The 26,487-nt window shown below is 45.6% G+C and overlaps 1 protein-coding gene across 1 annotated transcript in view; it reads left to right on the top strand.

Annotated features, from left to right (window-relative positions):
- Positions 1–25,862, top strand: part of LOC147729745 (myeloperoxidase-like) — a 177,159-nt gene extending 151,297 nt beyond the window's left edge. Inside the window, exons 9-11 of the mRNA XM_086958486.1 lie at positions 8,171–8,408; positions 22,786–22,997; positions 24,330–25,862. Coding sequence (XP_086814612.1) covers positions 8,171–8,408; positions 22,786–22,997; positions 24,330–24,352 — 473 coding nt within the window. The 3' untranslated portion in view covers positions 24,353–25,862. The remainder of the gene's footprint in view (positions 1–8,170; positions 8,409–22,785; positions 22,998–24,329) is intronic.
- The last annotated feature ends 625 nt before the right edge of the window (positions 25,863–26,487 follow it).

Below are 26,487 nucleotides of genomic sequence, written 5' to 3'. Positions count from 1 at the left end.
ACTGGGAGGAAAGGACCTGAACATATGCAGCATCTATGCACCTAACGTGGACTAACTGGCCTTCTTTGCGGCGCTGTCGGGCTCTCTGGCCCACTATCTATCGGGGCCTCTCTTGATCGGGGGGGACTTCAACTCGGTGGTGGACATTGATCTCGCCAGATCTCACCCTCCCCTTCCGGACTCCCCAACCCACCGGATAGCTAAAGGGAGACTGGAATGGCAGACTAAGTGGGGACTGACGGATATCTGGAGAGCCCAGCACCCCCGCACCCGAGACTATTCCCACTTCTCCGGCATGCATGAACTGCATGTGCGGTTGGATGGGTTGCTGGGATCGGCGGAACTAGTTTCCACGGCCATGAGATCTGAGTATCTGGCGAGGACTATCTCCGACCATAACCCTCTATGGCCGACTTTAGGTGGCTACCGGGAACATCCTGTGTTCCGACTTGGAGGCTCTGCCCCGAGATGCTTCACGAGGAACGAGGGAATGACTGGTGCAAGGGCCACAGAATGGGATGCATTTAAAGTGTTAATTAGGGGCTATTGCATAACGAAGAAGGTGGGGATGCGACGGGTCCTACTGGAAGATCTTAGTAAAGCTGATCGGAAACTCCGTGAGTTGGAGCTCCTCCGCTCCGGCCACCCGTAACTCCAACAACAGACTGCGGCGGCGAAGGAATCCGTAGCTGTTGAAGTTGAACGGCTGCTTAGTTTCGATTACAAGGCCGTTCTGACCAGGTTGCTCGCTGAGGGTGATAAATCGGGGGCACTCTGGCTTGGCTGGCCTACAAGGCGTACCTCTCCCACGGTAGCTATGCGGGACGCGGAGGGCGTAGAGGTCTATACCCAACCCGAAATCCTCAGTTGCTTTCTGAGCTACTATGAAAGACTATACCGTAGTAGGATGTCACCGGACACTACCCATATTGATGTTTTCCTACAGGATTTACCTATCCCCGCTCTGGAGCCTGAACAGGCGAAAGAACTGGGGAGAGACGTGGAGCTGGGGGAGATCCGCAGCGCCATAAAAAAGATGGCATGGAACAAAACCCCCGGCCTGGACGGACTTCTAGTGGAGTTTTACTTCACCTTCATTGACCTCCTGGCCCCGCGGCTTTTGATAGTCTACAGAGAGGCAAAGCGTCTGGGGCGCCTCCCGGGTTCGATGCGTGAGGCCCTAGTGGTCCCCTTGCTCAAACCCGATAAGGAGGGCAATGACCCGGCGTTGTACAGGCCGCTCTCTATGCTTACGGTCGATTATAAGATCTTAAATAGCATCCTGGCCTCGAGATTGCTGGGCCACATGTGCTCCCTAGTGCATAAGGACCAGGCTGGCTTCATGCCTAAGCGTAACACCACGATGAACATACGCCGTTTGTTCCGCCTGCTGGAGGAGGACCAAGGTGAGGCCCCCCAACCCATGATCCTATCAATCGATCTGGAAAAGGCCTTTGATAGCTTAGAGTGGGAATACCTCCGTAGGGTGCTTGGTTGTTTTGGACTAGGGGAGGGGTTCTTGCACTGGACTACGGTGCTGTATGCCTCGGCGATGGCTAGAGTGAGATCAGGCCCGCTGATTTCCCAACAGTACCAAGTGGAACGAGGCACGAGGCAGGGCTGCTCACTATCCCCGCTGCTCTTTGCGCTCGCAGTGGAACCCCTAGCGCTATCGATTCGCACCGGAGCCCATTATAGAGGACTGCGGACCTTGTCAGGACGCCAGTACACTTCCCTCTCTGCTGACGACCTGTTACTTTTCCTGGAGGCTGCTGGAGAGGCATTGGCTGGGGCTGACACAGTGCTCACTGCCTTCGGTGAGGTGTCGGGCCTCAGGGTGAACTGGGCGAAAACTTGTTTGTTCCCGGTTCGCGGGGGAGAGCCCCAACCCCTCACCCCTAGAGAGATCAGGTGGGCGCCTAGCTGCCTCAAATATCTGGGGGTTTACGTGTGCCACAAACCCTGCTTACATCCTGGAGGGCAACATTTCCTGATGCGTCCGGGCACTGAAGAGTAGCATGTCCTTCTGGGCCACCCTGCCCCTATCGGTGGCAGGACGTATAGCATTGCTGAAGATGGTGGCACTTCCTCGACTGCTATATTATTTCCGGATGCTTCCGATCTGGATCCCACCGGCAGTCTTCCGGAATTTGAGCTCACTGCTAGTGGCATTCCTCTGGGGATCGAGCCGCCGCAGAGTTGCGCTTAAGACCCTAATGAGACCTAAAGCGGAGGGGGGGCTAGCTGTACCGGATTTTGGAGCTTATTACTTGGCCGCCCAACTGCAGACCTACACCCAGGAGATAGCGCGGGAGTTTCGATGACCAGAGGAGGAGCGGGGGCTGGGCATTCCCAGACACGTTCTATCCTATATTGCGCTGCAACAGAGGCTGGAACTGAGGGACCTCACACTGGAGGAATGCACTATTAGATCGTGCTGGAACCGGGTGCAACGCAAGTCGGGAACGAACCACCCGTACGCCCCGGAAATCCCACTTGGGATGCTCACTGCAATACCGTATGGAGGCGATTGGTCACAACTGGGGGCTAGGGAGGACGCAGGCATACAGATCATAGGTGACCTTTATGAAGATGGAGTGCTACTGTCTTTCCGGGCGCTTCTGGACCGCTTCGACATCCCTCGGGGCAACTTTTTGCTCATGCGGCGGTCACAAGGGCACTCCAAGCGCACTGGCGGAATAGTTTTGAGGAACCACAGACGTCAGCGGCGTGTCAATATGTTATGATGGCGGCGGGAACGGTCAAAGCGGTAACGTGTTTGTATTCCAGGGTGGTCAACGAGCGGTTGCCCCCGTTTGACACACTCAGGACCCGGTGGGAGACAGACATAGGGAAGGACATCCCGTAGACCAAGTGGGCCCAGCTGATGCGCCAGGCCTGGAAGAGCACACGTAACGCTCGGTTCCAGTTGGTCCACTTTTATATATTACACCGCGCCTATCTGACCCCGGAAAAGATTCAGAAATACTTCGCCTCTGACACAGCGGCCTGCCCGCGGTGCCGGACGATAGGGGCTGACCTTATTCATATGCTGTGGTCCTGCTCCGCTCTGTCCTCTTATTGGACGTTGATAGGGCATACCCTTAATAGGGTAACAGAGCGGTCCCTACAATTTGACGTTGCGGTGGGGATCTTACACTGGTTTCCTCATACCCCCAAAACCAAAGTCACCAGCAAGTTTATTGATATGGGGTTACTCCTGGCGAAACGGGAAATAACTCGACACTGGAAGGCACGAGTTGGTCCAACGGGCACAAAATGGTGCAATGAATTTCTTAAGTGGGCTGAGGGAGAGAGCACCCTGCGATACCAGCTAGCAAGGCGGCAGCAGAATGAGAAGGCGCTAGAATCAGCACAGGCGTGGGAGATATTGGTGCAGGCCCTGCGTGATAACAGCACACCCAGCGACACTGACAGTGAGGCCGATGGGCAGCCTGCATCCCCGAAGTGCACCAAAGGTACGGTATTCCCGTCAGGATGCGTAATGTCTCCTACCACACGCTCTTAACACATTGACCAGGACACCGATGGCGGTGGCGGGAGGGGGTTGGGGGAAAGAGAACGAAGGGAGCATCATTAGCTTCCTATAGCACTGTTTGATTATTTTACTTTCTGATTGGACATTAGGCCTCTGGGAGTGTATTTTATTAGTTGGAAGAGGGGGGGAGGGGGTGTTCTTTGTTTGGAAAAGCAGAAGTAAAACCTTAACTTATACCTGGTCATATTTAGAAGGCCGCTGGCCCCGAATCATCGTTCAAGCATAAATTGCCGCCCGACCCCCGGGTTGTGGGCTAAATGGCCGTGTATCACTGTTATTTCATCGTCGGTGTTATCATCACCGCTTGCCTTATCACTGACCAATGTGTAACTATTACTAATTCCTGCAATAAAAATATATTTACCCCAAAAAAAATTAAAGATAAAAGTAAACTTTGAGAGGATGGACATTTTGACTAGATTTGTTCTCCCAAGAATAGAAAGTGGGAGAAACGCCCACAATTTCAGACGTTTCCTACAATCGGTGGCAACCCGATCTAAGTTGGTCTGTGCCATGTTTATTTCTTGGGTAATTCCTATTCCCAAATATCTCATATATGTTGCCACTTTTAGTTGTCAGTTGGGAACGTTCCAGCTCATGATCTCTGTTTTACTGGCATTGATGTCATAGCCAGAGATCCTCCCAAACTCCTCTGCCTTCTTATTTACAGTTGGGAAAGCTCTATCCGGGTCAGACGTATAAATCAAGATGTTGTCTGCATAGAGAGCTACCCGCTTCTCCCACTCTCCAAATACAAATGGGGGAATGTCTTCTTCCTCTCTCAATACTTGGTCGAACACCTCAATGTATAAATTAAATAAGAGGGGGGAGAGCGGGCAGCCTTGCCTGGTACCTCTGGTGATTTTTAGAGGGTCTGTTAAGGCACCGTTAACCAACAATCTGGCCCCGTGGGGCCCTATACAGGAGCTCGATAACCCGACAGAAAACCTCCCCCAACCCAAACCTTCTCATCACCTCCACCAGATAGGGCCAGTTGACCCTATCGAAAGCTTTGGTGGCGTCCAGAGTCAGAGTGGCCAGTGGGAGAGAGAAGGTGGTAGCGATATCAATCGCGCCCACCAAGTCTCGGGTGTGATCCGCCAACTGGCGCCCCTATATGAACCCCCTTTGGGCCGGATGTATTATTGAACCAATTACATCCCCCAATCTGGCTGCCAGAATAGATGTGAAAATTTTATAATCGTTATTTAGGAGGGAAATTGGTCTATAAGAACCGCACTCCAACGGGCTTTTACCTGGCTTAGGGATGAGCACGATCGTAGCTTCATTCCAGAAATCCTGGGGGGGGGGACCTCCCCCCTCCGGAGAATAGTAGTAAAGAGGGCCGTCAATGCTGGAACTATGGCGGAGCTTAACGCCCGATATAGTTCTCCGGGTAACCCATCCGGGCCAGCCGCTTTTCCCTTCTTCAGATGACCAATCGCTTACCCCACCTCCTCCTCTGAAATCTCCCTCTCCAGATGGATCCTCTGTGATGCTAGCAGGGTAGGTATGGCAATCTTATCTAGCCACCTTTCCCTAGCCTCTGGATCATTCCTGACCTCCTCCTTATATATTTCCTGAAAAAATTCTTGAAAGGCAATCCCTATCTCCCGGTCCGAAGTCCTAGGAGCAGTCTCTCCTTCTCGTTTGATCTCCCTAATGTGATTTTTTGCTTGGTCCGCTTTGACTTTCCAGGCAAGGACCTTCCCGGCGGCTTCCCCGAATTCAAAGTGGGAGATTTTACTCGCCTCCCACCTTTTAGTTAATCGTTCTTGTAATATTATTTCGAGCTGACTTCTCAGATTGGCCCGTTTTTCTGCCTCTTCCGCTGATGCCATTGCGGAGCCACGCTTTTGATCTATTTGGGCCAGCTCCTGCTCAAGGTCTTTAATTGTCTCCCGATACATTTTCTGTCTATACGAGACTCTGCTGGTTATGCAGCCCCTCATATAAGCCTTCATGGCGTCCCAAACTATATTAATTTCCGCAGAATCCAAATTTAATTCCAGGAAAAACTTCGCCTCCGATAACAGAAAGCTAATTTCCACCTCCTCTAAAAGAATCATACGATAAAAAGATCAGGAGGTGTCGATTTTATGTTTACCAATCTGAAGGTCAAATGTGATTGCCGAATGGTCCAACAGGTGTGAGGGAAGGTAAACCAACTCCGTTAGCGAGTCTTTTAAGCAGTAAATAAAAAGAGCGTAATCAATTTGTGACTTATGTTTGTATTTAAAATTTTGAAAAGAGACCCCCAATTTATTTCCTGATCTTTCCCTCCATACATCCGCTAGACCCAGATATTCCATTATATCTACCAGAGTCTGCCTTGATTTGGATAATGTAAGCGCTCTGGACTTGGAAGACTTATCTAGTACAGGATTAAGTACTATATTAAAATCTCCAACCCAGATAACGGGATCCTGAGAAACTGTGAGGTGGTTCTGGACTGCTTTCAGATAAGAGGGTTCATCTTGGTTCGCCCATAATACCCCACAATCGTATAGGTCATATCATCCACTAAGATTCTCGAGATGAGCCATCTCCCGCTGTAATCCTCCTTATATTCCAGGACTTGAGCTTTAGCCAATTTTTTGAAAATGATAAGAATCCCCCTTATATTTGCGTTTTGGTCCGTGCATCTAAACGTATCCATCCATTTCTGCTTCTTTAGCATATCACAGACCTCTACTTTAAGTAGATGCGTCTCCTGAATGACAATGACCTGCGCAGGAGAGTCTCTCAAATATTGTAAAATGTTATACCTTCTACTCCTCACTCGCAGGCCATTGACATTCCAGGATAAGAAAGAATTTTAGGGGGATCATCTAGTTTTTACCTTCTCCACCTTCTCTTTTCCCCAGCCTTGGGAACTTCTTTACAAAGAACTGAAATATAACGTGTATCTGGTGATAAAGGCTTGTAAAACATATCAAACGACTAGTCTTTACGAGGTATAACTCGTGAGGAATTTTATTATTTTTCCCACTTCCCCCCTGTGCCCCCCCTACTCCCCCCCTCCCCTGGAAAACCCCTCCTTACTTACACTAGCCAGATGTATGGCCAGCTTTACGTCCTCCTCCCATCCCACTCCCTCCTACCCTGCTTTGCTACATGTTTTGTGAATAGTCCAAGTGCACGTGCCGGTTTAACCCCTCATCTACTAAAGAAGCTGCTAAAGAAGAAAAAAAAACTCCCCTACTAGTGTATGCCTATTGAGTCAACTAATAAAGCATTTCACTATCTCTCCCCTTTTCTTTTTTTACATTTAACTCTTACTGCAGTAGACACAACCTACCACTTCAAAGCATAAACGTCCTCTTTAATTATCCATATTTTTTAAATAAGACCCACTTACTGTTTTTAACTAATTTTTTACTGCCCTGGTATCAGGTTTCAGCCTCTGCTCAGGTTACTTCTCTATGGCTGACACATTTTTTAAAAGGAACTACTTCCTTTACTGATTTCATAAAAGGAAACAGGTGGGGGGCGTTTACAGAGGTCGAAAGTCAAGCTGTTTCATACCGGAAAATACAGGCCAAAAAGAGGGTATGATGATTATATTTAAAAAGCAGACTGTGGTACCTGGCCTTTAAGTTATGTTATGAAGTTTTCTAGAGCGCACAGATTACTCTAGTTGGTGTTTCCCGGCTCTAGGATTGTAGCCCTCGTAGGAACAGGAAGAATCGAGAGGCAGCGCAGAAGGCGAAAAAGCCTTGAAAAGAGGGGAGAATGGAGTGAGAAACTGATGAAAGCTAGTGCAATGGCGCTTGGAGGAATAGCTTTGTCTAACAGCCAGGTTTTAAGGTTTTCCCTGACAGTAGCTCAACGGTTTCTACTCTCAAAATCATAGGGAGATTATTCCATAACCTGGAGGAACAAACGCCAAAAAAGCGGCCCCCCATTCGGGCTTTCCTAACCCTAGAAGTCACTGCAAGTGCAGTACCTAGGGAGCTTTAGTGATCTCCTACGGTGGTTAAGAAAGATGGTTTTAAGAAGGTTAGCACCAAGATATTTAACAAACATCCTAACATATGCAAATGACAGAGCCTCTAAATCAATGAAGAAACTTTGATTTTCTGATACATGGGCAAGAAGAATCAACAATTGAAGTGAGAAAATTAAGACATACGTTCCCGGTTGGGTATTTGTTCAGCAAGTCATTTCATCCTATGGGCTTTGAAATGAGCACAATAAAACACAGGAGATCTTAGATTCTACATTTGTGCTCCTTTATTATAGAATTCTGTCCCATCAGCCAGTCCAGGCTTTTAAACATATGCACCTTTCATCCTGGGATGTGTGGTTTCGCTTAAAAAACTGTCAATGATTAAATTAAAAACAGCAGAATTCAAATTATTGTTTGCTAAGTAGCCAAATCAGAATAAAAGTGTCATCCATGACATGAGACAATTGGTAGTTTTGCTCCTACATATCTCTAAGGTACACCAATTCCATGGTACATTGACCCTCACTGATGATTTTGAAAGTTGCTTTCTACCTTCAGACTTCCCACTGCCCAATACAAATTTAACTGATTTCTGGTTCCAGGTATAAATTTGAAAATTACCTTATTCTCACCACTCTACTGTCTATCTCTTGCAATAGGTTACAATGCTTGGCGGCGTTTTTGTGGACTCTCTGAACCACAAAATCTGGAAGAACTCCAAACAGTCCTGAATAATAGTGACCTGGCTAAAACGTTGATGGACCACTATGGGACTCCCAATAATATTGATATGTTGCTTGGAGGAATGTCAGAACCTTTTGTTCCTGGTGGGAAAGTTGGACCTCTTCTAGCCTGCATCATTGCAAACCAGTTCAAATTGGCCAGGTATGGTGACAGGTAAGCGCCTCACTTTTTTGAATATTTTCGTATGTTTGTGTGAGAAGATCTTGTATTGAGCAACTGAACTCCCTGTAAACAAACGACCCCTATGCCTTTCTCAGAAGGTAGTGGCTCTTGATCTGTGGTGAGAGACCCCTGGGGACAGTTCAAAGATGGCTCGGTGCCTTTGCGGAGAGAATGTGTATTACTTTGTGAAGAAGACCCTGTGTCTGTGGGAATATTGATTTTCTCTTTGTCGTTTGGCAGACACCCCTTATGTTTGTATTTGGGGGAGGGGGGGATCTGGCTAACCAACAAACATGGCTGCGACAAGGTAACAGAGCTCTGAGGCAGGGCCCATTCAACCTGCTATAATCACTGGCGCCGGGGGCCATCTGATCCTGATTTCCCCTAATATAGGTACAGAACTGCGGCGGCAGCATACTGTGCCGGGCAGCGAGCAGAGACTGTATCTGGGGTGAGAAATACTGTTTGAAAGTGGAGCCTTGCACCTGCCACGAGTGTCAGTCCCTGTGGGCTTCTGCGTCGCGGACTACACCGCAAAGCAGCGAGATACCCTACTGGACTCACTGCCGCGTGGACCCGAGTGGTGGCCTCTGTTGCTGTTGGTGCGGCAGTGTGAGCCTGTGGTGTGGACCGGCTGGGTCCTGCTGACTTGGCGATGGACTCTGAGCGGGGCTGGGCTGTGCCTGCTGGCCACAGGGGAAGCGCTCTGGAAGACGACTGAGACCTTGTCAGGGACCTGCCGGAATACTAGGGACACCAGTTGCTGGACACCGGAGTGGGCCCGTGTGACCAGTGCCTTGGAGCGGGACGGATCCGATCGCCACGAAGTTGTGGACTGCAGTGCCTGAGGTGGGGACCAGCAAAAGACCAGGGCAGCCGCCACAACATCACCCTACCAGGAGGGTAATTTAAAGGCGGACTCGAGCGGAGACAAGACGGCTGAAGGCTGCTTCCCCGCTCAGATCCTGGGTATACTTCACTTGGATGGGGCCTGACTGTATCGGTGCACAGTGAGTATGGACGAGCGCCCCTCTCCCGCTGTAACCAACAGAGCTGCCACGTAGGCACTCCCTGCATCTCTGCTGAGCCCCAGGCACTTGGCAGGGGGTGTGATTGGTGTCCCTCCTCAATACCACTGGGCAGTACATGAAAACGAGTGCCACTCTTGTGTGCATTGTGTGGAGTGCCAAGAAGAGAGAATAAGTTTCATGGGATTAAGCACTGAGCGCAGCATATTAGACTCAAGGCTCTACCTGCTTGCTACTACGAGCCCAAGAACCTGCAAGGTCAAGTGTTTCAGTTGTAAGCAGTGCTTTCATTGCTCTACAGGACCCACTAGATAAAGACATGGTGCCTTTTTTATGAAAAGTGACGCATCGCTGCGTGAAAACAGCGATGCGTCACTTTTCACTGCGCACTTCTTGCGACACCAATGTGTTGTATCTTTGCCTTTAATTATGTGCATTCCTTGCTGAGAATGCAGCCATGTAATCTAGAATGTATTATGTGTGTGGTCAGTTGCTACATGGTCTTGGATGTGAACAAGGTGAACACAGCCCCTCTTGCTCTGTTTTGCCAAGAGTACCGTTTGTAGAAATTGTAGAAGGAAGGGCCACTATGCAAGGATGTGTAAAAGCAACAAAGTTAATTGCATTGATGATGATGAAGTTTACCCTCAGGATTCTATTCATTGTATTACCGATGATGCTGTTAATGGGGTGAGTCAAGTTGATGAGGATGAAGTATTTATGCCTTCTTGTGAGATCCAAATTGCTAACCAAGTTGTTCCCGTACTTGCTGACTCTGGTTCACTGTTCACTCTTATCAGTGATAAGTTTTGGTTTGCTAATTTTGATGGAGATAAAATCAAACTTTTGACTTCTGATATCAATCCTGTTGGATATGCTAAACAAAGGATTGAGGTATTAGGTTACTCCATCCAAACCAAAACTTTTAAAGACAGAGAAACTGTTGGTAAGGTTTACGTCGCAAAAAGGGTTGATAATCTCCTTAGGTGGCGTCACCAAAGGAACTTAGGAATTACTTTGAATCCAAACGCACCTGAACAGGTTATGTTAGTTTCCCAATTGGGTGATTTTTCAGACATTTTTGAGAAATTTCCTGAAGTTTTTAGTGAAGATTTGGGTTTACTAAAAGGTTTCAAGCACAAGATAGTCCTGAAAGGGAATGCCAAGCCTGTTGTGCATAAGGTTCGGAAGGTGCCAAATCTCATGTTAAAACCTCTTCAAGTTGAAATTGACAGGTTGTTGAAACTAGGTGTTGTTGAGGAGATAGAATCCTCAGAATGGCTTGCGCCAATTGTTTTGGCACCTAAGGACAAGGGTACCAAAATTAGGATGTGTGTGGACCTCAGGAGTTTAAATAGGTCAATTTGGTTGGACAGGCAACCTTTGCCTAATATCAATGAGATTTTGACCAAGTTTGGTGGTGCTACCGTGTTTAGCGTTATGGATTTGTCAGCAGCATACCACCAGGTTTTATTGCATGAGGAGTCTAGACACTTAACTTCTTTTGTGACTCCCATTGGTGCATACAGGTTTATTAGGATGCCCTTTGGTTTAGCTAGCGCAGCTGCCTGTTTCCAGAGAGTCATGAAAAATGTTCTATCAGGGATTGATTGTGTCCTTTTCTTCCAGGACGATATTTTGGTCCATGGGGTTAACGTTAGCAGGCATGATGTCACCTTGTTTTCTGTTTTGTCTAGACTCAAGGAAGCTGGTTTAACTTTGAAACGGGAGAAATGCAAATTCAGAGTTAAGTCTGTATCTTATTTGGGGCACAACATATCTGGGGAGGGTATCAGTCCAAAATTTGATCTTGCGGAGGCTATCCTTCAAGCTCAACCCCCTTCTAACAAGGATCATGTGAAATCTTTCAACGGTTTGTCGGAGTATTATTCTAAGTTTATTCCAAATTTTGCCAGTGTGATGCAACCAATTAGACTTCTTCTCAAAAAGGGTGCTGTTTTCAATTGGAACAAGGAGTGTTCTGATGCTTTTGAAACTGTCAAGTCTGAGATTGCAAAGATGCCAACTTTGGGGCATTTTGATGTGCGCAAGAAGACCATCTTGTCCACTGATGCTAGTTTACGTGGTCTGGGGGCTGTTTTGTCACAGCTTGTGGATGGTTCGAAAAGGTTATTGGTTTCGCTTCTCGTTCTTTGAAGGGTGCTGAGGAGCGATATTCTGTCATTGAGCGTGAAGCTTTAGCTTGTTTTTGGGCCATCAAGCATTTTAGGTTTTATTTGTAGGGTCTACCCTTCGTGGTTAGATCAGAGCACAAACCCCTTGTGCAGTTGTTCTCATGTAGGAATGTCGAATGTACAACTCCTAGAATGAAGAGATGGGTGGAAGGACTCATGAAGTACAATTTCTATGTTGAGTATTTACCTGGTCTTAAGAATGTCCCGCTGATTTTCTCTCTAGGTCACCCCTTGATAAGTTGGTCGTGTATGATCCTGATTCTCCTACTGTTTCTTGGGTAAGGGAGTCTGCATTAAATGAAGTGGAATGGAAAGACAGTTTTTCTGATGATCCGGCAAGAAATTTTGTTTTGGAAGCTACGGTCAATGGTTGGCCTGTTTTAAAAGAAGTTCCTGATCCTGCTAAAGGTTATTGGAATGTAAGGGATGAGCTGAACATTGTTTAAGGTGAATTGTTCAGGGGCGACAGACTGATTCCCCCTTTTGGAATAAGGGAAAAGATCATTAACTTGGGTCACGAGGGACATTTGGGTCGTAGCCTCACCAAAGTAAGGGTCAGGGAATCCTATTGGTGGCCTGAGTTGGACCGAGAAGTGGAAATTGTTGTCAAGGACTGCCACATTTGTGCTGGTAATGACAAATCCAAGAAGGTGAACACAGCCCCTCTTTCTCCTGTTGCCATACCTGAACGTCCTTGGTCTAAAGTTGCTGTTGATATTATTGGACCCTTTGAGAACCTCGGACCCTCTGAGAGATTTGTTGTTGTTCTTGTAGATTACACCTCGAAGTGGTTGTCTGCTTCTTGTATGGCAAGTGTTGTAAGTAGGAATGTCATTGAGTTTTTGAAGGATGCTTTTACCTTTGAAGGGGTACCTGACATTTTGGTCTTTGATAATGGTGTCCAGACTGCTTTGGAGAGAAGACTTCCTTTGAAACCTATTCTCAGAGAAAAACTCTGGGCGCACAGGAACACTCCCAATAGTGTAACTGGAATTTCGCCTTTCAAGAAGCTTAAGGGTAGAGTTGCGGGTTCCAAACTTAATCCTTTGTGGTTGTCTGTCAAGGATAGAGGTTCGGTGCTCAAGGATTCTAGGTTGGGAGACTATCAAGATAAGTACAAGCGCAGATTTGACGTCTTGAAGGGAACGAAAGATTCTTTTTGGAAGGTGGGGGATTTTGTTTTTGTCAAAAAGGCTGTTTGGTCCCCTAAGGGTGAGTCAAAGTTCTTCGGGCCTAGGCGAATTGTAAAGGTCATGAAGAATGTGGTTATGCTTGCTGGGGGAGATGTCTGGAGCATGTCACGTTTGTCAAGGTGTGTGGAGGGGGATGATGGTACTGTAAAACCTGTTCCTGTTCCCGGCAAGTGTATTGTGGAGACTGTTCTGGTGACATGCTCTTCTCATGGTGCGAAATGCTCTCCTCAAGGTGAGCGTGTACTTTCTCAAGACGAGCATTTTTCCTCTCGTTGTACAAACTCAAGAATCAGGAGACCACCTTTGTATCTCCAAGATTACTATTCTGAGTGACTTTCTTCTTCCACCGGATCTTTGTTTTCTGCTTGTTTCTTTTTTCTTTTCTTTTTCTTTCTCTTTCTTGTTTTCTTTTCTCTCTCATTTTTGTTATTTTAATAAGGGAGATGTGTTGTATCTTTGCCTTTAATTATGTGCATTCCTTGCTGAGAATGCAGCCATGTCATCTAGAATGTATTATGTGTGTGGTCAGTTGCTATATGGTCTTGGATGTGAACGACTTGCTTCCCATTTGGGCAAATAAACTACTTCCTTCTTGAATACTTATACATATTTAATGTATGACGCATCATGTCGCAAGGAGTTACAGATACGTCAGTAATTCTGACGTATCTGTAAGCGCAAAAGTGACGCATTGCTGGAGTGTGCCCCATGTGAAAGGGCTTGTGTCCGTCTTACGCCTGCTGTGAGGCAAGCGCAAGATTTTGACGCAACAGCGTCCTAAAAGTGACGCAGTGAAAACTCATAGATTTCACTGCGTCACTATTACGAGGCATTTTGCGGGGGAACGCCCCCTCTGCATACATTATACCTGACACAGGTATAATGTGGCGCAGGGGTTTAAAAAGTGACGCATCTACCTAGATGCGTCACTTTTTAAATATGGCGCAACAAGGCGCATATTTTACGCCGCTGGTGCGACACAAAAAGTGACGCACCGGCGGCGCAAAACTGACGCAAGGCCTCATAAATAAGGGCCATGGGGCATAGATTGGGACCCCTCCCCCCACTTGTAAGAATGTTTCACAGTGGGCATGCACGTTGCCTTGGGGTCATTGGAAACCGAGTCTTGGCGCTCATGCAAGGAACGATCTGGCTATAATTGTATCATAAGGCTGACAACCTAAAAACACTAACCCCTGGGCTCTAGTTCTGGAAAGAGGCCCCTAAGCCCATCTCCACTCCACAACTGAGTGTGGTGGGTCCGGGTTGTTTAGTGAATCCTCAACGTAACCAATAGTCCGGTGCTGCTGTTGGATGACCATCCCCAGTTGAGATTACTACTCCTTCTCCCCAAACAGTTTGGCAAAACAAAGCGCAATATATAATCTCTATGCCACGAACAGTACAACATCTACTGATTCCCAGCTATTTCATTATGGGGCAAACAAAAGGCAAGACATTGGAGATGCCACCTGTTGACCAACAGACCCAGGGGGAATCAGACATAACTTCTCAATCATCCTCGATCAGCTGTGTCCCACCCACTAACGAGGGGACCCCTCCAGACAAACTGGACTTAATCTTACAGGAGATATGGGATTAACATAAATCTATTGAACAACAAATTGGTTCCCTGTCAACTGGATTTACCCTTCTGGAGGTTGATCATGAGAAGTTATCTGCTCTAGTCAAAAACAATAAACAGTCTCTGACTGAACTTTTACCGAAGCACAAAGAACAGATCAAGCATATTACCCTAATACAAAAACAGTTGGCTGACCTACAGGACAGGGCAGAGGGCTCACCTAAACAATATCCGTGTGCTGGGTTTGCCGGAATGCTCGGAGGGCCCAAATGCAACACAATTCATGGAGCAGTGGCTGCAAGAACAAATAGCACCGGGAGGATTGTTGCCTCTCTTCTGTGTGGAACGAGCACATCAGATGCCACTGGGTCGTCCAACAGCTGGAGCACAACCGAGAACAATGATTGCCCGTATCCTAAACTACAAGGATCGCAAACTCCTTCTCCAGAAGGCCAGGGAAAGAGTACCCATCCAATACGAAAATGGCCGGATTTCCCTCTACCCTAATTACACAGTTCTGGTTCGAAATCTCCCTTTGAAAAAGAAACTTCAAGCACTAAACCTTAAATATGCTCCACTGTTCGTATGAAAATCCTGCATGAACAGAAGCCCTATTTTTTTGACAGCCCGAGGCGGCAAACGATTGGCTTGAAATAACGCTCTCCCCCCAAGTTCTGGCCAATATAGACCAGAAGACATGAGAGGCTCAACAATGGCCATCAGGATAGAGAACACAACTGACCAGATCTTCCCGCAGAATCGCAGTGAAGAACCCGTCCCCAGAGAAGGCTCTGCTGGGTAATGTAAATGTAAATGTAAATTGATACTTGTATAGCACACTACTCACCCGCAAGGGTCTCAAGGCGCTTGTACGACTACCGCTGTGGAACCCATCCTGGCTTTCCCTGTGAGGCGTCCACTCCTGGGCACCCCCAGGGTGAAGGCCAGGCATCCTTAGCGTTGTGGAGATTAAGCAAGCTATTGCCCAGAGTTGCAGAGTGGGACTCCACCAATCCACCATCCTCTTCTGAACACTTAGATGATAATATGATACATTCTGACTCTGACAGTAATGATCTGTTGTTTTCGTCGATCACACCGCAAATAGTGCAGACACTGTTTGGCTGAGAGGGTACGGCCTGAGACGTTAATTCATACCACATCCTGACAAGAGTCCACGATGGAGTGAAGTAAGATTTTCTCAATGTGCCTTGTAATGTTCTCCTCCCCCTAGGTGCCCCATATTTTCATACATGTGGCAAGGGCCCTGATAAGTGTGGAGCTCCATCCAGAACGAAGGGTCTATGCTCCGTCCAGGAACCACTAACCCCCCACTGCAGTTTCTGTATTAATTCGCCGATTGGACATTCACATTGTTTTGCTTAATGTTTGGGCCAGAAAAGTTTAATGCTAGACCTAGTATTGGGATTTTTAGTTGCGTTGTACTTTTTAAGGAAATGGCTCACTCCAAGTTTTAGAACACATAATATATGTTATGTATACCGAGGCTACTACATTACCTATGATCAGATGCATATATGGCGGGGTTGGGCAAATATAAAGTATTATCATGGAATGTCAGGGGGATAAGCTCCATGCACAAACAACATTGGATCCATGCCCAATTAAACAGAAGGAAAATACAGATAGCCTTCCCCCGGGAAACCCACCTAACTGATTCCGAGGTAATCAAACTATGTAAGAAATGGAGAGGCCATATATTCACTACATCATACCCTGCATTTGCGAGAGGAGTACTCATATGGATCAGGCAGGGGGTACCGTTTGTGAAAATAGATGCACAGGGGAGATACACGGTGCTCCATTGGACGCTTGGCGGGATACACATAGTAATAGGAAGTGTATATGCTCCAAATTATGAACAGGATAAATTCCTTGCTGACCTGAACAAAATACTAGCAGATTGGGCGGATATCCAGTGGGTACTGGGAGGGGACTATAACTCCACTCTTGACATACACCTAGACCACTCTCCCCCGCCGGTTTGAGGAGCCTTTTCCATTAAAAATGCGTAGTTTCTGCAGGTTTGGTCAGAGGGGTGGGCGATCAAAGATGTATGGTATCTCCAAAACCCTACCAATCGCAAATATTGTTTCTATTCTCCAACACACCAACTGCACACTAGACTGGGGAGAATATTCTGTTCTTCATCTATCACACTTCAAATATCCCAAACTATGTACTTGGGTAAACCTTATCCGACCACAATCCGCTTGAAATCCTACTAGAATGGGGTAAAATACCATCCCCGGTCCCGACCATGAGGTTATGGCCATAGAAGTCGGAATACGCGGTCTTCCGAGATAAATTAGAAATGACAATCACTAATTACCTAATGAAAATGTGAACTCGGCCTCATCTCATTTAATAGAATGGGATGTATTTAAGACTGTGTTACGAGGTGCATCCATAGTAGCAACAGTAGGCACCCAACAGGAAATTAACAAGAGTCTTATGGCACTGGAAGATTCCCTACAAGAGTTGGAGCGGAAAGCTAATACTGATCCCTCCAATCAAAAACACCTACAGGAGGGGAGAATTCAACATGCCAAACTCCTTGAGGATTTACGCCTTAATTGACTACTGAGCTTACACCCAACATACACACGCTGAAGCAGATAAATCAGCACCCTATTTGTCTGTACTACGAGATGCCTCCCCCCCCCCCCAGGTCCCTCCTTATCGATACCAGGAGTGGAATTACAGGAGGGCACAATAGTGTATACACAGACAGAAATCAATACTGCATTGAATGACTATTATGAGAGGTTATGCAGCGCCCCAGTTTATGTACTGCTGAAGCACATAGACACATTCTTGGAAAGATGGAAATACCCTAAATTAAAAGAAAATGGCCAGGAGTACTTGGATGCCCCAATCAAGGTGGCCTTCAAGGAACTCCCTTGCAATAAGACCCCCAGCCTAGATGGCTTACCGGCGGACTTTTATCCTACGTTTGCTGACATTCTAACCCCGCAACTTGCCTGTCTATACAATGTGGCACAGGAGACCAACTCCCCCCCACTAACTACCATGCAGGCCCTAGTAATATCCCTACCCAAACCAAATAGAGATCCACGAGACTTGTCAGGAGAACGCTCTCTTTCTTTATTATCCACTGAATATAAGATACTTAGTAAGATTCTGGCCCGCCGGCTCCTCCCACACCTTCCCAAACCCATACAAGCGGATCAGTGTGGATTTATCCCGGGTCTCAATACGTCCCTGAATATAAGGCGCCTACACTATGTTATGAAAGCCACCACCAAGATCTTCTGTGACACTGGCTGTATCTCTCTTGACCTCCAACAGGCGTTCAATATGCTAAATTGGGAATAAATGGTTGCACTTATGGACAGATTTGGCATACCTCCTGGTTATATGAAGTGGGTCAAACTGTTATACACTGCACCCACTGCCCGGGTCCTTACTGGATCCCACATATCTTGCCCCAATCTGGTGGCAAGGGGAACAAGACAGGGCTATCATCTGTCACCGATATTGTTTGTATTAGCATTAGAACCTCTACTCATTAGACTCCGGAGAGATGCTGCGAACATGGGGATTTCTCTAAGAGACAACACATATAGTGTTGGCATACACTGACGACCTTATACTGTACATTAAAGACTTAACCGTAGATCTAGAGCCTAGATTTTCCTTTCCTCCTTTCTGCATTCGAGACAACAAAAAGTGAAACTGGGTGAGTTTATGTCCCCTACTATGGCGGTGCAATGTGGAGTCCCACAGGGTTCAGCGCTTAGCCCAGTTTTGTTTAATGTTTATGTGACCCCCCTAGCCAAAATAATAAGAGATTTTGGTTATCAGGTGCTGTCTTACGCGGATGACACTCAGATCATTGTCTCAGCAAGCCAGTCAGGGGAAGACTGTGCGGTAAAATTTAAGACCGGCATGGAGAGGGTGGCATCCTGGATGATAAGGAACTATCTTAAGCTCAATGGTGAGAAAACAGAGGTGCTGGTCATTGGTAGGAACCAAGACCTGTGGAACGAGGAATGGTGGCCCGCCGCTCTGGGCGAATACCCTCGTCTGGCAAAATTCGTAAAGAATTTAGGCGTTATTATTGATCCCACCTTGTCGTTTGACCGACAGGTAAATAGAACCGTTGGCACCTGCTGTTCTATCATCCGAACCTTGAAGAAGATATCCCCTTTTTTATCCCCTGAGGCGCGCAAACAATCTATGGTCGGCCTGGTGTTATCCAGGATCGACTACTGCAACGCTCTCTACTGTGGGATAAATCAGAAGGAGATCCAAAAACTCCAGGTTATTCAAAATGCCACCGCGAGACTGGTTTTGAATCTGCCGAGAAGATCATCAGCGACGGCAGCAAGAAAAGAATTACACTGGTTGCCCGTTCAGGCAAGAATTTCATTTAAGATTCTTTGCCTCGCTCACGGTGTTTTCTTTGGATCTGGCACAGAAGGGGTCAAAGTCCTGCTGAAGTCCTACACCCCCAGCAGATCCCTTCGATCTGCCTCAAAAAACATGCTGGTGGTTCCGAGAATTAACAAGGCGAGATGGGGTGGTAGAGCCTTCTTCTGGCTCATTCCCAAACTTTGGAACTCGCTCCCTCTCGAAATGTCCAGACAATCCTCTCTGCCAATCTTTCGTAAATTCTTAAAAACGTGGCTGTTTTCCTTGTCTTATTAACTCCTATTGCATCTAGCTCTGCCATTCTCTTTTGACTCTACCAACTAGTCTTTTCCGTACGCTCTTTCCATCGTTTAGCGCCTTGATGCCCTGTGAGGGTTTAAGTGTCTCTCTAACTCCTTTCGAGCGCTCTATAAATCTATCTATTATTATCCCTACTCTATTCCAACAATTTCAATGCGTCTCGGTTCTGGCAATTAATGCTACGAAATCACACGCATTCTTTATGCAATTTAGGGAAGATCCAGAACCCATCCATTTTGGCCCAATTGTTTTGTCGGTTGCACCACATACCTTCAAATACTTGGGTATTCAAATATATACCTCAGGACCTCCTAGAAGGGAACCTCATGAAAGCAATTAGATCACAACGTGCCCAGATAGGAGAATAGCCATCTCCAGTTAGTGTTACTCTCAAGACCATTGTATTACTTTACTCGCATACCGATTCTGATACCGGCCAGTGTTTTCGTACGCTAGATACTCTCTTCGTGGAGCTGATATGGGGTAAACGACGCTGGAGGGTGAGCCTCGTAAAATTACAACTGAGACCAGAAGCGGGGGTCTGGGAGCCCCCGACTTCCGAGCATACTGAATTGCTAGCAAACTACAATGGCTGTCATACTGGCTGGCAGGCCGCAACTTAAACAAAATGGATATACGACACAAACATTAGAACTGGGAATTCTGCACACACTGCTTTTATCTAACTCTAAAATACCACCTGAAACTCCCTTGTTGCTCAAAACAGCCATCCAATATTGGAAACATACACTGAAATACACTAAACAAACTATCCCATACTCACCTAACACCCCATTACTTGGTATACCTACTATAGTGGGACTAATTACGAAATAAAGGATCGTACAATGGACGCAAGAGAGGGTGACAACAGTGGGAGCTTGTTCATAGATGGCACACTAGCCAACTACGATATCTTCATCCATACTCAGGGAGTTCCCCACACATTATTCATGATTCACGCTACCATTGCTTCTTATGTAAAGAAATACTGGTCCCTGAACAGGAATGAACACCCCACACATGGCCTGTTGCAAGCAATCTATCTGATGGGTGAGAGACGACACCTAACACCCTGGTTATATAGAGACTTTAGAATCCATGCAGGGGCCTCCTTGCTGCCCTTACGGGGAAAATGAGCGAGAGACCTCAGTAAAGAAATGACGGATAAAGAATGGGCATGTGCACTTGAGTTCCCAAAAAAGGTGTCCCGAAATGCCAAATTTAAATATATCTAATACATGATTCTACATAGGGCATACCTTACTGAACCCGCTTCAACTGTATATGCCCAGATGCACAAGTCAGTTGTCCTAGATGTAAGTTGGTAGATGCTGATATTCTACACATGTTATGGAACTGCCCAAAGTTGAGGGGATTTTGGTCAATAGTAGGGGATGTAATTCAGGATACAACAGGCACCTCTGTCTGTGACACAGCAGATAGCTGTATACTAGGTCTACACTCTCACCCTCACCCGAAAAAACAGAGAACACAGTATAAATTTGCAGATATGGCTATCCTCATAGCGAAATGAGCTATTACAATGAGGTGGAAGTCGGCTCTTTCCCCCCCATTATATAAATGGCACACAGAGATGGCCAGATGGGGAGTGGCGGAAAGTGCCATCATTAGAAGAGAGAAATTACGTGGGGTGTGCCAAACTCCAATTTCTATGGATTGGGACCAGATGTTGGAAACACTGAAGGCTAAAGATCTGGTAGACCCTTCAGGGCCCTAGCAAGTGTTGTCCCATCTTCCACGAGTCACTGAGTCCATGCAGTGTAGTACGGTCCCCCTCTACAACACTCCCCTTTAAGGAATCAAAGCACTAAAAGTATTTGTTAAGACGTGATGACCCACACGACTATGCACAACGGAACCCTATGTTGATAAGTACAGGAGTGAGCCGATTGGTGGGAGGGGGGTGGGATAATGGAGCTTTAGGAAAGCTTATTTTTTTCCAGGTTCGATTATCTTATTACAGAGTCCTCATGAAGGTGTAGAGACACAAAGTTGATAAAAATGGTCATAATTGAATTGATATGAACTGTTTGACTATAGCAAGTATAATGGAAATGTTATATGTCACTGAATGTAGGACTGGAAGATCAACTGTGTAATATGTTGATTACTCTTGTAACCTATTATAATGCCATGCTTTATTGTAATGATTACATGAATAAAACCAATAAAATTATGTTTAAATTATTTTTTTAAATCTGTAAAGAGATGTCCCCATCTGATGTATGTCTGTTGGGATAAATATCTTTGGATATATATATTTGTAGGGAAAATCCCCTTCATATCTTTGTCTGTTGGGATAGACCTCTTTAAGTATATATGTGTAAGTAAAGTTCCCCTCAGACCCGTGTCTTTTGGGGTAAATCTCCCCAGGTATATATGTGGAAAAAGAGTCCCTTTCAGGCCTTGATCTGTTGGGATAGGGCTCTTTAGGTAAATTTGTGTAAGGAGAGTTCACTTCAGGCTTAAATCTGTTAGGATAGACCGCCTTGGATCTGTTTATGCCCCTTGCAGACCTGTGGGCGACCTATGATTGGTAATGACAAAGGAGAAGAAACTCATGTTTACAAAATTACTTAGCAGTTAAACACAGTTCATATCAGATTTTAAATGACATTTATTGTATTCCTGATTTCTGTTTGCGTGTCAGTTCAATTGCAACTTCCAGGAGCAGCCAATATGTGTTTCCTGCCTCAGAAATATCATGATTCAATGAGCTGTATGAAAATTCATGCAGGCAGCATGTAAATGAACGTAAATGATGACATTTCTAACTCTGACAAATATTTACAGAACGAATAATATCTAAGAGGGCAGTCTGTAGATAAATATGTCATAGTTTAGAAACATAATCAGTGTGGGCATATTTTGAGTGCAGCAATCACTCTGGACACGTATGAAAGGTATATGGTGAGGCAGCAGTGGTGTGGTATCCTTCATGGCTTCATAGAAAGTAGTTAAGTTTACCAGATGACTCCATCAGAGAGACAATTTTCCAACCCTGGTCTTCCCTTTACCTATCTATTGCATTCTAAAAGGGCACTAACCCAATTGGACTATATATCTAAATGCAGTGATTTAAAAAAAGGAAAAACCACATCTCAAACATGGGGTCCGAGGTGCTGGAGACTCATCTTTAAAGCTTATTTCTAGTCCAGTATTGGAATGGGGTCAACAAGCAAGACTCTTCTGAGAACTTTACCATTTGATCTGGCATTTCCCAGCTGTACAATAATGCTAGATGGTGACAGCAGGAGCATATCACTCACACCGCAAAAGGGATTTACTCAAGTGCAATATTACACACTTACGGGTAATACTGTGCATGAGTAAAGGGGTAAATGCTGCAAGGTCATTTTTTATGAATAGCTTGAAGCAATAAATCTGGGCATGTGCATGTGCAAGTCAGTCTTACATGTGCAAGCTTTTTTTGGATAGGGCATAGTCTATCTGGATGTGCATATAATCAAGCAGTGCAAATTCAAGGTTTGGAGTTAATTAGTGTACGCCTTGTCGACTAGCAGGAACATTATAATGGCAGTTGTAGCCGATGGTACGGGTGTGAAATGTGTGTCACATAATAAGTAGACCGTCACCATGCGTGCTCCTTTCTTTCCTAAACAGGTATTTTTTTAAGCATCCTGGTGTTTTCAGCAGTGCCCAACGACGCTCTCTGGAAACGGTCACACTGGCTCGAGTCATCTGTGACAACACGGCTATCACAGAAGTGCCGAGAAATGTCTTCATGGCAAACAGTTACCCGCAAGATTTTGTGAGTTGCGACCAGATTCCTCCCCTCGACTTAAGTCCCTGGAGGAGCCGAGGCACTGAGCCTGGTAAGTTCAGGACGATATGTAATCTTTGGGATTTCCTTCCCAGAAGTGTGTAAGCACTGTCCTTACAATAGGAGAATCTTGCAGATTCCCTGACCGGTGCTGCATGGCACTGGCAACAGAATCCCAGATTATCTTCTTTTGCTGGTGAGGGTCTGCTAACTAAGTGGAAGATAGTCCTAGTATTTCTGGAGTGTTCCAGGGTGTGTAAGAAATGGGAGCCACACACCCCTTGCCATGTTGTTGACGGAGTCCTCTGCTATTCATCAAAGACAGACAAATGCCTGAGTACTCCATTACCCCTTTGCCTGTCCTCCTTGTCCTAGTACTCATTACTAGTGTAGAGACCCCATCTCAGACAGTTTCCTCACACTCCCAAAAAAAGATCTATGCACAGCATAGTCCTTTCTCTAATTTACATTGCTATGATGTATAAATACTCTCCTTCCTTCCAAGACTTCCAGTTCAAGGTTAGATATTTTTTCTGTTTTAATGTATATGCTTACATTTAATTTTGCTCAACTGACAAATATTCAGTGCAGCGCTCTGAGATACCGTTCCCGTTCACTAGTTCTTGTTGCAGAATGTGCTGCATGGAAGCCACTGGGGTCAGCAGCCCCATCCCTTATTAGTGTCAGGAAAGGCTAGCACAAGGCTTCTTTGTTCCATTTCCTCATTTCGCGAGATGAGAGTCGGTACCTGGCAACCTGTATAAACAGAACCACTTTGATTAGTGTGATTCTTCTTCTGTTATCAGCTATGGAGGACAGAAAGGTAAGTTTCTATATATTTTCTGTAGGTACCTTGGTGATATATATCTTCCTTGGTAGCTTGGTATCTTGGTGATATTTATCTTCATGGTACTTAGATGAGGAGTTAAGATTAGTAAATAATTACCGCTCTCTATGAACTTACCTTTTGGTATTTTGTCCCTTGATATTGTTATAATGATATTCTGTCCCATCGATTTCGGCATTCGATATTCACAGCCACTGTCGTATTTTCTACTACCAATGAGTAATCCAGACAATATTGTTTTCTACCACTCACATTTCTGTTCACATACCTCATCTAGATTCAGTGTCCCACATGATGTCTTCCTCGTATATTGCCACTTTTAAATTCATGCATATAGTGTGTCCTACTTTTTCTTGCCTTTTTTCCCACACGAGGTTCTGTCCTGCTCACACCTAGACTATGTCAATCATGCTTACCTTCCACTTACACACACCCACCTCATTTCCTAACCCTACCTACCTTCCCGCATTCATTTCGCACTGTTTGCATTTTCCCTCATTTTGTTATGCTCCAGTAACACATGTTTTTCTTCCTCAGAGGATGAAGATCCCACTCTGTAGGAGCAGCCGATATCCAGACCGAACCTCACAAGACATTGAGCTTTTACTCTGCGCAAGGAAATCTTAACTTTGATCCTACATTGTCCTGTAATTGTTGCTCTACCTCTTTTGAGTGACAGTGCTCTTAATTACATCTGGGAAAAATTCCATCTTACAATCTTCCTCCCAGTTATAATATTCCTTGGAGAGACTTTCAGCGTGAGATCCAACGCTTACCTCCAGTGTCTGGAGAGATGTTTTTCTTGAGAGCCACACTCCCTCTAACATATGGTGAGGACTGTGGCCTTCACCAAGATCCCACAAATGTAAAGAGATATTCTTAATACTGTAGTTCAACCTTCAGTCCCATTATATACATAGGCCTTTATCATATGATCATGCACTCCATTGTAGTGGATTGAGAAACCTTCTGCCTAAGATTCTACACCTAACCTAGTACATGGAGACCTTCTTCCTCAAATCCCACACCTAGTTCTAGTGCTTGGATAGACCTTCATCCTGAGAGCCTATCCGAGTACACAGATAGCCCTTCATCCTCAGATCTTACACCTAATACTAGTGCTTGAAAAGACCTCCATTCTGAGAACCTAAACCCAATCCTGGAGGTTGGTGGGACCTTCTTTCCAACACCGTACGCCAAATGATAGTGCGTAGTGAGTCATTTTTCCTGAAATCCTACACCTAATCCCAGTGCTTGGAAAGACCTTCACCCTGAGATCCTACACCAAATCCTAAAGGGTGGAGAGGCCTTCATCATGAAATTCTGCACTCAATCCTAGTGTATCGGCGCCATTCATCTTAAGTCCTGCACCCCATCGAAGTGTATATAGAGACTTCATCCTGTGGGCCTACATAGAGTCATGGCTACTGGTACCTGCTATTCTACACTCGACTACTCTAGTTAGAAATTTCAGGATCAGTCCTAGTCACTGGAAAGACCTTAATAAGGAGATACGCTATTAAACTGTACTGTTCAATTGATAGACCTTTGCCATGAGAGCCTATTTTAAGTCCTTTCCTTTGTGAAGACTGCCATGTATCAATTCTAGGCCTCAATCTGTACATGTGTCTCATAATCCATTCAGCAGTAAGATTCCTCTTCTAAACTCCACCTGAGAACATCTACATCACTTGTGTGAGTGGTGGATCACAGTGTTTTTTCCACTTGTAGAACCTTAAAGTATATGAATCATGAAGCCTAACTAATTTGAATTATAATTCTAGGGCAAAAGGACACCTAGAAGACCCTCAGGTAGGCTAGAGGAAAAGTCTCTATCCGATGGTTTTTCACATATCATGAAGTTAGAAGATCACGCAAGCCTGTCTCTACTACTGTGATCATGAAAGTCATATGTTTTCCTGAAGCATATATTGTTCCCCTTCCTAGCAATTGTTTATTATGAGTTATTTGCACAAGATAAAGCTGGAAACCTGCTGCCCTGTACTTTTAGTTTGTCTGCTCAGCTAATTGTTTTGCAATATATTCAGTGTCCACTATTCAAATGTTGAATTTATTACAAGACTCTCAACTTAACATGTTATTTTTGTTACTAATAAATATGTTTATTGAGTCTTATATTTTTCTATTTCTGTTTTTACCATCTTCTTCTCCATGGCAATAATACTCAGGAGGATACATTTTCTACGAGACATGGGAAAATGTAAGGACCATTACTTGTTTGGTGGTGTGTTTGCCAATAGATTAGCTGGGGAAAATCTCTTTTCTTATCAGCTGTTGGGCTTCAAAGAGTGTGATGAAGCATGGGACACTCAGGGCAATGCTTAATCGTTGTTCTTTAGCTGTGTTCCTTTGGCGAGAGCACAATATTGCCTGCCGAACGCTTGGGTGACTTTGCCAGACCTGGCCATGAGCCTGCAACCGTACCTGAAGCAGCCAGAAAATAGGTACTCTTGAGTGGGCGCTTTACTAAGTCTGAATGTGCTACTGCTTTGCCACACAGCACCCACTTCTGTGGGGCCATTCAAAAGACAGCAACACAGCATGCTCCCTCATTACAAGTTTACCACCTTCGGAGGCCCTCTACGTTCTGAGCTACATTGCACTACCCTCTAGCACCAGTGCTACAAGTGTACTCAGGCCTCACACCAGCAGTTCTTTTGATGCTCCTCCTGCC

This window comes from Lissotriton vulgaris, chromosome 2_1 (assembly GCF_964263255.1).
Source record: "Lissotriton vulgaris chromosome 2_1, aLisVul1.2, whole genome shotgun sequence".
Taxonomy (NCBI): Eukaryota; Metazoa; Chordata; class Amphibia; order Caudata; family Salamandridae; genus Lissotriton; species Lissotriton vulgaris.
This window is presented reverse-complemented; position numbering and strand designations above follow the sequence as displayed.